Here is a 13,714-nt window from a genome sequence, read left to right as displayed (position 1 = left end):
CCGCGGAGGGCTCCTGGAGTCGCCCGGGGCAAATCCTACCGCACGATCTAGACGCCACCTTTTCATAGATATACCACTTACATCCTAATTGGCTAGTAGCGTTCGGCAGAGGATGAAAACATGTTGGTCAGGGGTCAAGTCACTCGCGGAACTGACCAAAGGCGGTATTTGGGGCCTGTCTTTAGCGCCGTCGACTACATTTCACATATAGATGCCATCCTGATAGCGTTGGGCAAGTTTCAGTGAGTCCTGGCGAGCGCGATACTTACCATTTCGACTTCGGCTCTCGCTCGAGTTCATGCCCGGGAACCATTCACAGACCTTAATGTATGTTATATGATGCCATTTCGGCAATCTAGGGCCTTGGACTCACGCAGTCCCTAAGGACTTGCCGGCCAGGGTATATGGGACATGAAAAAGGCAAAGCAAGTGCCTAATGTAGTTGCGGCCGGATAAACAAATTGCACCCAGCCCAGGCACCGACGATCATGGAAATACGTCGCCCCCCGGAGACTGCCCAGCCCCCCGTTACCAGTAATACCGTGACCAGAGCGGATGTGTAGTGCTGATCACGACATGAGGCTGAGCACCTGAGGCTGGGGCGAACTGAGCTGGTGGCGAGCTGAAATGCTGTTGCGCACTCCTCGCGCTCCGGGTCGCCCGGCCAGGCCACACGCCACAGACAACACACAATGCCGTGCGGGAGGGCTGCAGAGCACATCGGCGTCCAGTGCTCGTATCTTAAGAAGGCAGGTGCGGCGCCAGTGACAGATTTCCGGAAAAGGGCATCTTTGATTTTCAGAAACCCGCTGCCGCCGCATCTTTGTTCCCCAAAATTTTTCCGGGGGCTCTGCCCCCGACCTACCGTAGTGATACGAAGGTTTCGGGGAGCAAAGTTCGGGAGGCGGTCCCGAATCCGCTCCCGAACCTATTTAATTGATTATTTCGCCTTCTCGGTCCCGAAAATAAATATCACCTTTCGGATATTCTATTTTCCGGAGCGCGCGCTGCGCGCGCCTGGAGGGGGTCAAGGGGGTCTTACCACCACACGCCGGCCAGCACGCCCGGCCTTACTACTTCGAATGCGCCATGCACCGATGCACGGAGTGCAATCAAGTGTCATACTAAAGGACTTTGAGGAGTCTTCCTGACAAGTACATTACATTTGGCGTGCAGAAAGGCTGAGCCACGGGGCCATTGTGCACGACACACAGTCGTCGATGCGTGTCCGGGGCGGCCTGGCCGGACTGCCCGGGAGTCCCGAAATTCTGGATCAGACTTGCATTTTTCGCCGGCGGCCGTCCCGAATATTTAATTTCCCGAATAACTTTCAATGTATATTTGTACCCTGTCCCGAACATTCAAAACCCGAAACCTTTGTATCACTACGGTATGCACGGTTCGTGTCAGGCCAGGGGGGGGGGCCAGGGGCACGCCATGGCTGGTACTGAGCATCCGGTGTACTGCCAAACAAGGTTGTCCTGTTGCAGCGTGCCACATGCGGCTGCAGTTGCCCCCAGCCCACGTTCCGGCTCCGGCACAGCAAAATATTCCGCCGCACGGCATGCGCCATTGTTACAGCGTGCGGGGTGAGGTTGCTGTTGCCCCCAGCCCATGTTTCGGCTCCAACGCAGCAAAATATTCCGCCGCACGGGATGTGCCATTGTTACAGCGTGCGGGGTGAGGTTGCTGTTGCCCCCAGCCCATGTTCCGGCTCCGGCACAGCAAAATATTCCGCCGCACGGCATGCGCCATTGTTACAGCGTGCGGGGTGAGGTTGCTGTTGCCCCCAGCCCACGTTCCGGCTCCGGCACAGCAAAAAATTCCGCCGCACGGGATGTGCCATTGTCACAGAGTGCGGGGTGAGGTTGCTGTTGCCACGTTAACACTACGTTGGCACCGGCTCCATGGCAAATCGTGGCCCATCCCCACGCCAAACCCCAGCGCCCTCACCCATGCTCATCATGCTCACTCACCCACGGCATGACTCCCCTGGTAGAAGGCTGACCTATCGTGGTGTGCCCCCATGGTACCAGCAGGACACGCCGTAGATTATCTAGGGGAACCTCAGTCACCCTTGCCTTGGGCCCGGACAAGTGACAGAAACGCCCCAAAATGTCTTCTGCGCTTCTCAGAAAGACCCCTTAAAATCTGAAGCGTTTTCACAGATTTTTGGCCACAGGAATCAAAAAATTCTTCCGCCGGAGGCTATTTTGGGCAAATTTCTGTCGAAAAGAAGGAAGATACGAGCACTGTCGGCGTCCACCGTGAGCCGCTGCAAGGAAGGTCTCAGTAATGCGAGCAGAGTGCAAAAACAAGGCCGGGCGACATGTGCACAAAACAGGGGGAGGCAGGGTGCAGGCGGCAGCAATAAGTAGAGCAATGGGGCGTAAAGGCGCGCATGCCCATGCAGCGGGGGTTGTGCGGGGCACGAGCATGGTGTGCAGTGACAACAGCACGCCGGAGGTGAGGAGGCACAGCTGATGCTGGTGCTGCGAGACGGCGTGCTGCACGCCTGGGCGCTGGGTGGGGATGTCGGCAGGGGGGTGCAGTCCGCCAAGGTGGCGTGCACGCTGGCCGGGCACACGGCGGTTGCCGGCCAGGGTGTCTCCTCCATGCATGCGGCAGACCCAGGGGGGTGGACCTCGCTTATTCCTGACGCCTAATCGGAGCAAGGCTCGCTGTGCGGGACCTGGGTTGGGGGCGGAAGATGGGTGAGAGGTCTGCGGTTGGGTGGACAGCCGGTGAGCTGGAGCAAGTAGGGGCGCGCAAGGGGGCGCGCCTGGGAGCACGCGTGCTGCCACGGTGGTTGACCCAAGATCCTTACCCCTATTTGCAAATGAGTTGGACATTAGCCCTTGGCCATAATACCACGCAATGGTAAACGGAGGCATGTCGCACCCATGAAGGCACTGTAATCTCGAGCCAAACTTACGCGGTCTTCAGCGTCATGAACCCGGCAACGAGGTCCGCAGAAGTCTATAGGAAAATAAGCTACTTGCTTATCATACACTGCGATTTGTTATCTGCAATCTGCAGCCTTTCTGACGACGCTTGAATGTGTCAACCCTAAACGTGTTGGACGCGAGTTTGTGGCTGGCAGCCCTGGAACGATGGCGACAGGGTCGTCTCCTGATGCACCCAAGGAGTCAGCGAAGGGGATGGCGCAGAAACGCCGGGCGCCGAACTCCATTCTTGCAGGACTCAAGAGCTTTATGTTGTCGCCGTTGTTCCAGTGCGCGGCTCAGCTTACAGTAGGCATGTTCATCATCTGCTTGTTCACGTTTGTCAAGTAAGTGCGAGCTCGTCTGCGTGCTCACGTATGGCATATTTCTGTTTCCGGTGTATCACGTTGACCCCCTCACCGTCCACTGACGGCAACACGAACCTCCTTGACGCATGCCACGTCGCTGAGCACCTCAAATCCCCACTTCACCGACTCCCCTGCCACTGAAACAACGCAACCCCGCCCCCCGACGCCCTCCCTGGGCTCTTTCCTTCCACCGCCCATCTCGGACATCTCCTCAACCTGCATCTGCAGCAAGATGCGCTTCCTGCAGTCCTGCCTGTCCGCCACGCTGTACGTGGTGTGCAGCGTGCTGGTCAGCCAGGACGGCCACGTGGGCACCAAGCTGCTGGGGTGCGCCATGGTGTGCGGCTCCTTGCTGTGGGGTACCACACTGGCGGGGTGCGTGGTGAGTTTAGTCGGGCAGTAAGCACGCAATCAAATCACGTTGGCGCGTGAAGCGCGGTTCAATTACACTGCTCTGGGCAGCAGGACAAAACAAGAGTCTGTCTCTTCGGCTTCGTGCGTTGGGACGGCGCTTGCCGTCACCGTCTACCCCAGTCCTGTCGCTTCCTGCGTCCTTCGTGGACCGCCTCGCGTTCCTCCATTCCCACATGTGCGACACGCCTCATCTCCTTTTGTACCTGCTCCTGCATGCGCCTGCAGCTGAGCTTTGCGCTGGTCGTCGGGGAGCCGGGCACCTCGGGCCACTCTGCATTCCTGTGCTGCCTGAGTGCCGCGGTGCTGGCGGTGCTGGTGGTAAACCGCATGGGCGCCAATCCGCCCTTCCTGTGGGTCCTGGGCATGGTGTCTTGCCTGGCCTTCGGGCTCACCACCATCGTCGGTGAGTGGCTGGCACACTGGCAGTGGCGTGAAAGCGTTGCCGGGGGAGGGGAGGGGATTTTGCACTTCGCTGGCAGGGGCCCCGCGGACGACTGCGTGCGTGTGAGCGCAGGACGCACAGGCCAGGAGCGTGCAGCTTTGTGGGGGGTGTCGGCTTGTCGTGCTGTCTGGGAAATCGGCAAGTTATGCTTTGCTGCTGATGAAGACTGATGTGGGTCAGCGCGCTCTCCCAGCCAACTCGGCGACCAAGCCACGCACGGCCGTATGTGCGTCCGCTCAAACCGTCGCCCCCGCGTCCTACAGGCCAGTTCGTGCGGGATCACGGAGCGCTGTGGCGAGACGTGAGTCGAGAGCATGACACATCAACCCTTGGCACGTTCTCTGCACGCCTGGACCCCGCCTCACACGCCCGCCCACGTCGCTGGCGCCCTGTGTTTTTTGATAGCGCAAGGGATGGACGGAACACACAAGGACCGTGCATGCGATGCAGTGCGACGCCTGTCTGCATGCGAGCATGCTGTGCATGCATGGAAAGCACTGAGCGTGTGTATGTGTGCACCTCATCCGGCGCTCCACACGCAGGTGGTGGGGCACCTGCAGCTGGCCATGGCTGTGGGCGCAGGCACGGCCGCGGTGATGGGCGTGGTGGTGCTGCCCACACTAGCTGCGGACGAAATGCGGGAGCGCGTGGCGGAGGCGGTGCGGGGCGCCGGAGTGACAGCGGCCAGGTACTTGTGTGCTTCAAAAGTATCAAAGGCAATTACCCCGCAAGCAAGGGTCTGGTCTGGTGCGGGCGCGCGCGGCGGCGCTTGAGGGCCAGATGGCGGCGTATGTGTGAGCGTGTGTATGTGTGGCGTGGCGTGGCGCGGCGTGGCGTGGCGTGGCGGTGTAGGTGCGGCAGGCGCCGTGCGTGCTTGACCCAGATGAGCGCTGAGCTCTGTTGCGCCCGGCTGCCGCGTGCGTGCACATCCGCAGGTACGCCTCCGCGGCCTTCAAGCCGGAGGACCCCTCGCAGGCCTTCTGCCGCCGGCCAAGCTATAATGGAGGCGGCGGCGGTGGAGGCGGCAAGGACGGCAAGGACAGTAAAGAGAGCAAGCACAGCAAGGGCAAGCCGCCGCAGCCGGCTGCAGCGTCGCTGTTGCCGCCGGACGCCGACACGGCGGCGGGCGGCGCCGCAGGCGCCGCTGACCGCGACGGCGACGGCGATGTCAGCAGCCAGACGTACTCTTCCTCGGGCTCCGGCGGTGATGGCGACTTGGAGGTTGAGGCGGCGATGGAAGACAACAACGACCTCAACGATGACGATTACCTGCAGCTGCTGCGCGAGCTGACGGCGCCGCTGCACCATCACCACCACCGCAACCGTCAACCGCCGCCGCCCCAACCGTCGCGCAAGGGCACCGGCGGCCCGGAGGCGGCTGGCGCCGCCGCCACGAGCGAGCAAACCCAGGGCGCAGAGCAGGCGAATGAGAAGGAGCAACCGGCTGGTGGAGATAGCGGCGGCAAGCCGCCGCCGACGCCCAAGCCTTTGCTCATGCCGCCGCTGACGGCGGGCGTCCACGGCGGCCTGCCGGTTGCAGCGCTGCGGCCGCTGCTGGCGCGCGCCCGCATGTGCATCGGCGCCGCGTCCCTGGAGCCGCCCTTGTTCCTGGCCGCGCCCATCAACCCACGTAAGCTGAAGGACGCGAAGTGACACCACCGTCGGGGCTGCATAACTGCTATATAGCTGGCAAGTCCTCCAGCTCAGTTCCTTCATTTTACCTCTCCGCCCTCGCCTTCACCTCTCCTCCCTCGCCTTCGCCTCTCCTCCCTCGCTCGCCTGTGCTTCCTTTCATCCCTGCCGCCTGCAGCCGCCTGGGGCCGGGTGGTGGGCGCGGCGGAGGAGCTGCTGACACGGGTGGCGGCGCTGGAGGGACTGGTGGGGGAGGCCTGCACCCTGCAGGTTGGCGCATGCGTCGGGGGTGGGGGGGGCAGCAGAGCCGGCAAACACGGAGTTGTCCCTTCACGGGTTCCTTTCCTACTCTTCTTTCCCCTTGCGCTTATCGCCGTAAGAACACACCCAACCACCCCCTTCCCCCTTCCCCGCAGGTGATGGCCGACGCCTCGCTCACGTGCTACTTCGAGGTGGACATCGTGCCGTACTTCCGGCGGGTGCACGCCCACGTGGCGGCCACGTGCGCCACACTGGCGGACGCCATACGGCACCGCGCGCGAGGGGGCGACCAGGCGGTGCGTGCGGTGGGGCGGGGCGGGGTCGGGCGGAGAGCAACGTGACTCTTCCCGTCATCAGAGTTTAAACCGTGGCCCTTCCAGTCTCATTATTGCCGCCTCGCCAATTCGGTATAGGTTATTTCGTACATGCATGCACCCACACGTGCATCCCCACGCCTGTATCGCCGTGTGTGCGCTCCAGGCTCGCATCCGCGGGTGCAGCGCCGCGTTCGGCCGCACCTGGCAGCAGTCCAAGGAGGAGCTGCGGGACGTGACGCGGCAGGCCTTCCAGGGCTACTGGGGCCGCGTGCGGGCGGCGGGCGGCGCCGGCAAGCTGCGCATGATCGAGGCACACCGGGTGCGAGGGAGGTCTGGGCGGGGCGGGTGATGTGGGGCGGCTGGTGTGGGGCGGGTGGTGTGGTGTGGTGTGGAGGTATGTGCGTGTTGTGTGTGCGGCTGTGTGGCACTTCTGTATGTGTGTGGTTGTGCGGCGTAGCTGCCGGCTGGTGGGCTGCACGACCGGTTGCGTTGATACGATCAATGGCGTGCACATTGTGCTGATGCGCCGTGTGTGCGCCGCGTGTGCTCCTGCTGCCCCTGTTGCTCCTTTGGCACCTGTCTCAGATGCGCGGCATCGCCTTCATGTGGACGCTCACCAACAGCCTCATCGACGCCATGGAGGGACTCGAGCGCGCGGTGGCGGCGGCGCACGGCATTGCGATGCCGCCGCCCACACCCGCGACCGTGCAGCAGGCGCCGCCGGCAGGACACCAGCAGCAGAACCCAGCTGGGGAGGGAGGCGCGGTGGCGGTTGCAGTGGCCGCGGCGCCGGCTGCGGGAGGCGGCAGCGGCGGGCAGGCGGTGGCGGAGGGAGTAGAGGGCGGAGACGAAGAGGCGCCCAAGCCGGCTGCGGCTGCGGCTGCTGCCCCGTCAACTCCGCCCGGACCTCCGCCGCCGGGACTGCCGCCGCCCCCGACCTGGTTCCAACACAACTTCGGCTGGGCAGTACAGCTGACACTGGTGCGTGCTGGTGGCAGGACTGCTGGTGCGGGCATGTGGGAATGTGTGCAAGGGGTACCAACGCCACGTGCGCTTCTCATCACACGCACCTATCTCCTCCGCCCACACACCTGCCTGTTTCTCCCCCAGGTGGCCCTGGGTCTTCCGCTTGTTACCAGCCTGGTACACACACTGGGGGCGGAGCTGAGCGCGCTGAGGCGCGGCGCGGGCTGGAAGGTGGGGTGGGTGGTTGAGCAGCTGTGGAGGAGGGGGAGCTTGGTGGGGAATGGTCTGGGCGTCCTGTGGCGGGGGCTGGCTTGCTGGCATAGCGCCATACGTGACACGGCGACACAAGGGCAACAAAGCTCACGCCATTGCCGCTCATGCAACATTGCCACCCTGCTGTGCCGCGACTGCTGCTGCAGGCACTGCTGCGGAGCCGCGTGTTCCAGGTGCGTGCGCGTGTAACGTCTGCACTGCGCTGCATGATGCTGTACGACCTGTGGACCAAACTTCCACCTGCTGGTAACCCTCCCACCCTCCCATCCACCCACCCACCCCTCCCCCTCCCACCCTCCCACCCCCTCAGGCCGGCGCCAAGTACTGGGCCTGCCTGGTGACCGTGCTGCTGCTCATCCTGGGGCTGTCGGAGCAGGACGACACACGCGATGTGGCGGTATACCGGTGAGAAACCGGGAACCAACCCGGGCCTCCGCATGCTGGGGTAGCCAAGTGGTTTCAGCCCCTTTTGATGAGACGCCAGGGTTTGCCAGTCTTCGAACGACCCTCCGCTCTTGCCATGCGTCCTCGTGTCAATGTCGCTTGACTGAGTTCTGCCTGGAATGGGTGAGAACAGCCCCACACCGCCACCACCCGCCACCACCCGCCGCCACCACCCGCCGCCACCACGCAGGCCCATGTTCGGCTACATCGCGGCGGTGCTGGCCATGAGCGAGCGGGTGAGACTGGCGCAGAGACGGGGCTCATGCGTGTGTCTTCGTGCGTGTGTGTGTGTGTGTGTGTGTGTGTGTGTGTGTGTGTGTGTGTGTGTGTTAAAACACAGCAAACGGAGCCTGCCAGTGTGTGTGAGTGTGTGTATGCGTGTAGCGGTGAGAGAACGAGGAAAGGCCGGCAGACGGCTGGGTGCCGTCGTGTATGGGCACATCGCCGGGACTGGGACTGGAGCTGGGCTGGGGCTGGGCTGGGCCGCTCTCCCTCCAACCCAACTGCTGGCGACAATTCCATGACACACACGCATCCCGCTGCACGTCGTTTCCCACTCCTCTTCCCCCCAGGTCCTGGTTTGTTTGGGATGGAAATAAACTACCCCACCTAACCGCCAACCAACCGCACCCATCCCCATGCCAGGTCGAGGCCACCATCAGCAAGGTGACGTTTTGGGTGGTTGGCACGGCGATTGGCGGCACGCTGGGCTACCTGGCCATGCTGGACACGCACCTGGCCACCAACCCCTACGGCCTCATGGTCATCATCTGCGTCTACACCTTCCTGGTGGGCTGCACCTCGGCGCACGCGCTGCGCGCGGGCATCGTGCTGACGCTCATGACGCTGTCCTCCGTCATCCTGTGCCAGGTGGGCGTGGGGGCCACCATCGTGGGTGTGGGGGCCATCATCGTGGGTGTGGGGGCCATATCTTGTGCCAGGCGCGGTTTGGGGGCGGGGAGTGTGGGGCCACATGATGGGGGGGCCGGTGGGCGGCGTGGCGGTGCAAGATGGAGGGCGGTGGGGCGTGGTTGTGGGGCAGTGCGGCGTGGCGGTGAGGCGGTGTGGGTGGTGGGGCGGTGGGCAGGTGGCCTCCCTCACAGCCTGTGCCCACGGCCTAGTGCCTGGTGGGGCCGCCATGTCTACGTTGCCACCATCATTTCGTGTAGTGCGGTTTAATCATGTTGTGTTGTGTGGTGCTCCGTGCCCTGTGTTGCCTGCCTGCAGTACCGCGGCTGCTGCGACGCCACCGGCAGCGTCAAGGTGAGGCGGGGGCTGCTGGAGCGCGGCAGTTGATTCCACACCCTCTAAGCGGGAGTTGGGATGGGGATCTAGCGACGGAGGATGCAGATACCTTTTGCCGTCCGACCGACCAGCCAAGCCTTCAGCCACGCTGCGCCTGTTGCCAGTCGCTTACGTGGCTTTCTGCCCGGGCCTCTGCCTCGCTGATCCGCTGCCTCACTGCCTCAATGCCTCTCTGCCCCTGCAGGTGTACGCCGCGCGAGTGCTGTCGGTCATGGCTGGCTGCAGTGTGCCCGTGCTGCTGTCCAACCTGGTACTGCCATGGTGGGTGACCGGGCGGTTGGGTAGGGTGGGTGGGTGGGCGGGTGGGTGGATAGGGTGAGATTTGGTTCAGTTAGTCGGGTGAGATGGGTGATCGATCCACCGGCAACCCTCCCCTCTCTGAACGCCACCTGCTAGCTGGCAGCGCGACCCTGCATTTCTATTCAACCTCCGCCCCACCTGCGCCTCGCTCTCCCCCCTCCCCGCTCTGGACGTCGGCACTTCACTTCATATATGATACACACCATCCCATGGATGGCTATCCCCCCCAGGTACACTTCTGACTGGGCTCTGGACGTGATGGGCTCCTCCTTCCTGGCCGCCTGCCGCCTGGTGCGCAGCTACTACGCCAGCTACTACAACGACGGACTCAGGTGGGGATGGGCAGGAGGCTGAGGGGGGCAGGGCAGCTGATGGGGGCTGATGGAGTCAGCGGCCAGGGAACCAGGGGAGCAGGGCACGGGAGCAGGGGGCTGGTGGGCTCCTGGCGGCTGCCAACCAGTGTCGTCCTTGTGGTTTGTGTACGGAAGCGCCACCGCATCACAACCCATTGTTTCTTAAATGCGCGCGCCTCGCTCGCACGTGCACCTGTTGCTTCAGGGCCTACACGGCTGTCCACGGCGAGGCGGCCGCCGCCGCCGTGTGCGCGGCGCACGGCGCGCCTTCCCAGCCGCTGCCCACTGCCCCCAGTGCCCAGGCGCCAGCATCGTCACCACATGCTCCCGCCACTGCTGCTGCTCCTGCCGGGGGGCCTGCTGGCGGGCCTCCGGCGCCGCCGCAGCCGCAGGCGCGGCCCAAGGGCGTCCCGGCGCCCGCGGGTCCGCCGCCCACGCCCCTTCAGGCGCTGGTGGCGGGTCCGCTGACGTCCGTGCAGGTGCGTGCGGCTTGGCGTTGTGTCGATGTGGACCGACACAATGTGGCGGGTTAGCGGGAGTTTTGCGTTTACGTTGGGCCCGTGTGCATGCCGTGAGCACGCCGACGCCTTTTCCGTGTATACACACACAACATCACACACACACACACACACGACGCTCGGTATTGGTAGGTATCCGTAAGTAACTCCGACGCCGTCTGGTCGGGCTTCGTATTGTTGTTTCTTATGGCACACATACGCACGCACACACATGCACAGGTGTCGCTGATGAAGGACACGACCGTGTGGAGCCGCGGCTTCCTGGCCACACCTCGGGTGCGTGCAGGACCCTGGCAGCGCTTGGAGCATCCTGCTGTGTTAAAAAAAGAAAACGAAAGCCCGCTGTGTGTGTGTGTGTGTGTGTGTGTGTGTGTGTGTCTAGCGTGTAAGGCGCTGCACCACCACTGCCGCCCTGCCACCAGCTGTGTCCCTCGGGAAAGCCACTGAATTGCGCCGGCCCTCTCCTCACCGCCCGCCCTCCCGCCGCCCTCCCGCCCGCCCTACCTCAGGTTGTGTTTGCTGTGTTGCGCGGCAGTCAGGCGCTGCTGGATCGACTTGCGGCTCTGGCGCTCATGGCCAGTGCGGCGCCGGCCCTCAGGGGCTGCTTCAGCGGCTGGGCGTTTGAGCACATCGTGGTGCCATTGTACGGCGACACCATGGTGAGGGACACGTGTACGGCACGGCATGTGTACGTGTATGTGCGGCCGCAGCAGTTGCCGTACCGCCGTGGAATCCCCATGCATGGGGCTTCTTCTTCATTTGTGGCTTGGGCATGTGGGCCCCAGTTTCTTACGCGCCTTGCCCCAACCCGCGCTCACCTGCTCATCCCCCTCGTTCTGTTGTTGTCGCTGCTACTGCTGTGCTTCTGCCTGCCTGCCTGCCTGCCTTCCCGCAGTACGTGTTCGAGGCTGTGGACGCCATGGCCGCCGCCGCCGCCGCGCAGCTGCAGCTGTTGGCTGGCGGCGCCGCCAGTCAGGCCCAGGTGGAGGCGGCGGCGGAGGCGGTGGCCGCGGCAGTGGAGGAGCTGCACCGCAGGAGGCTGCAGGTGCGGAGTGGGGGCATTGGGGCGCCGCCTGTCGCACAGGGTGCTAGGGCACAGCAGGGGCGCTGCAAGAAGGTCAGCTGTATGGGTTGGGCAGCCTCACCTCACCTCACCTCGCCTCGCCCCCCTGCTCCCCCGCCCCTGGCTGGCCGCCCTCCAGATCCGCAACCACGTGCTCCGCCGCCGCACCGTCTACCACGTGGGTGTCATGTCGGCGCCTGAGGACCTCCTGCCCCGCATGACCAACCCAGACGACGCCGTGCGCGTGTTCAGCTTCATGTTCGCGCTTATTCAGGTGGGGGCCATGGCGTGGGGACACTGGGCGGCGCAGGGGTGCGCGTGGAGGGACGAAGGCAAGGAGGCCTGCATGGGGGTGCACTCTTGGGTTTTTCCCTGCCTTCCAGCCTGCCGCAAGCCACACCTCCCTTGTGCTTGTGCTCCCCCGTGCCTATCGCCTGCTGCTGCCTGCCGCGTGCCCGGCTGTCCGCAGGTGGCCAACAAGGCCACAGCCCTGGCTCGGACCATCGGCGCGCACCGGCGCCCCAGCGTGGGCGTGCTGGGCCGCGCGTACAGCGCGTGGTGCAAGTAGAGGGAGGGAGCGCTACCTTGGGGCACGGCCTGGAAGCCTGCAGCGGCGAGTACAGTGTGACTGTATGGCCATTTTACCAAGGAAGTTCAGTTGTTAGGGGATTATCAGCATGGGTAGACGTAGTGAGACACCGGGTGGTAGCGAGTGTGTGTCCTCCTAGTTGAGGGAGGTTAACAAGGTACGGCTGAGCACGGAGCAGGTAAGGCCCAGGTCAAGCCGAGGCAACCAAGCCGCGGGCGAAGACCGGAAACCAACACAAATGCGAAACACGGAGAGGGGTTGATGGCCAGGCGGCGGCGCCATTGGTATGTCAATGGAGGTGGCATGCCCGTGGTGTCGCCGTGAAGGCATGTGAGTGAAACATGTGTGACAATCGTAAGGCCTGCACTTACCCTGATGCTTTGTTGTAGACATAGCTGGGGGGCGTTCCAAAGAATGGATAGGGGCGTTTTGAGGACTTCTATGCCTGGGAATGCGCTAGATACTGTACATCACTGAGTGCGATGGTGATCCGGCTGTCTTTATTCGGTGTGCATCGTGCGGCGAAACGCAACGCGGAGAGAAGCGATTGGGCCGAAGGCCTGCAATCAACCCCAATTCTTTGGTCTGAACATGATTGTTGTTGGTATGCGTTGTGCATCGGGATTTTGGATATCAGCAGAGCTTGCGATGGGGCGTTAAGGATGCCGCTTATGCTACACGGGCCAAGGGCACAATGAGACACAGATATTATCACCGCTGACCTACGTGGCCGGGTGTTGGGCTCCTTGACGCCGCAGAGTCGATACCGTATCATGGCGTTGCTACAAGAGGGGCCAACCTTAGGCGCGGGCACGCAGGGGCCATCGAGATACGTCGAGATCTGCCTGGGCAAGCTTGGACCGCAGGAGGTCCGTGGCTCACATAGAATGGACACACCGGTGGTACGCGTCGGAGTGAATGCCCAAGTCGGTTTGTTCCGGCATTCCCTCGGCATTGCGCTGTGGTGCGTGCAGCACGGACTTGCTTTGCCAGCGCTGTGTGAGCGTACAGCTGTCACTGGGCGGTCCTACCTGGCCCTCCTGCTCGCTGCTGCTGCCCTAGCTTGCTTGGTGGGTCCGTAGCTGCTGTCGATGGTTAGCGAATTTGGGGGAGGGGGGGGTTGTCTGCAACCATCGGCCATACTGGGCCACGGTAACGCCTCGAAACACGGGCTCGCAGATCGGCGCTGGGTGACGCGCATTCCCTAATCAGCACCCGCCAACTGGTTAGCGAAGCTACCTACATATGGCCTCGCAAGTGTGAACGAATTCTGTGCGCTTGCGCTACAGCGCGAATTTTGACAATCTATATCTATCAATCGCTTCTTCTTTGCATCCTCTATACGTTTTACTGGGTCCCGAAGCGCAAAAACGAACGCTGGGCATGAACGACGCGAGTAACTGCGCTTCCCTGACAAGCGCGAAAATGTGCAGAGAAATCAGTTACAACGCAATTTATAGGACTGATAGGCCCGCTCCTTAGCAGGGGCAGTGGCCAGAAAATGTGAAAGCGTTCTCCGCTTGA

The 13,714-nt window shown here is 63.0% G+C and overlaps 1 protein-coding gene across 1 annotated transcript; it reads left to right on the top strand.

Annotated features, from left to right (window-relative positions):
* Positions 1–2,867: 2,867 nt before the first annotated feature.
* Positions 2,868–13,713, top strand: CHLRE_17g733400v5 (uncharacterized protein). Its single transcript, XM_043072474.1, has 24 exons — positions 2,868–3,292; positions 3,542–3,695; positions 3,953–4,130; positions 4,433–4,470; positions 4,712–4,857; positions 5,105–5,799; positions 5,980–6,071; positions 6,218–6,358; positions 6,543–6,698; positions 6,965–7,360; positions 7,490–7,576; positions 7,765–7,791; positions 7,929–8,023; positions 8,253–8,298; positions 8,708–8,932; positions 9,290–9,325; positions 9,552–9,628; positions 9,898–9,999; positions 10,226–10,499; positions 10,758–10,814; positions 11,048–11,197; positions 11,434–11,583; positions 11,741–11,875; positions 12,071–13,713. The coding sequence occupies exons 1-24, from the start codon at positions 3,114–3,116 to the stop codon at positions 12,167–12,169; spliced, it is 3,735 nt and encodes a 1,244-aa protein (XP_042914933.1). The 5' UTR covers positions 2,868–3,113; the 3' UTR covers positions 12,170–13,713.
* The last annotated feature ends 1 nt before the right edge of the window (position 13,714 follows it).

Source organism: Chlamydomonas reinhardtii, chromosome 17 (assembly GCF_000002595.2).
Source record: "Chlamydomonas reinhardtii strain CC-503 cw92 mt+ chromosome 17, whole genome shotgun sequence".
NCBI lineage: Eukaryota > Viridiplantae > Chlorophyta > Chlorophyceae > Chlamydomonadales > Chlamydomonadaceae > Chlamydomonas > Chlamydomonas reinhardtii.
The sequence above is the reverse complement of the archived record's forward strand: the minus strand, read 5'-3'. Positions and strand labels throughout refer to the sequence as shown.

Excerpts from the sequence above, each read along its gene's own strand:
- CHLRE_17g733400v5 (XM_043072474.1), top strand. The coding sequence starts at position 3,114 with ATGGCGACAGGGTCGTCTCCTGATGCACCCAAGGAGTCAGCGAAGGGG. Across the intron at positions 3,293-3,541 it reads TGCTTGTTCACGTTTGTCAA|CAAGATGCGCTTCCTGCAGT; the intron begins GTAAGTGCGAGC and ends CTGCATCTGCAG. Across the intron at positions 5,800-5,979 it reads GGCCGCGCCCATCAACCCAC|CCGCCTGGGGCCGGGTGGTG; the intron begins GTAAGCTGAAGG and ends TGCCGCCTGCAG.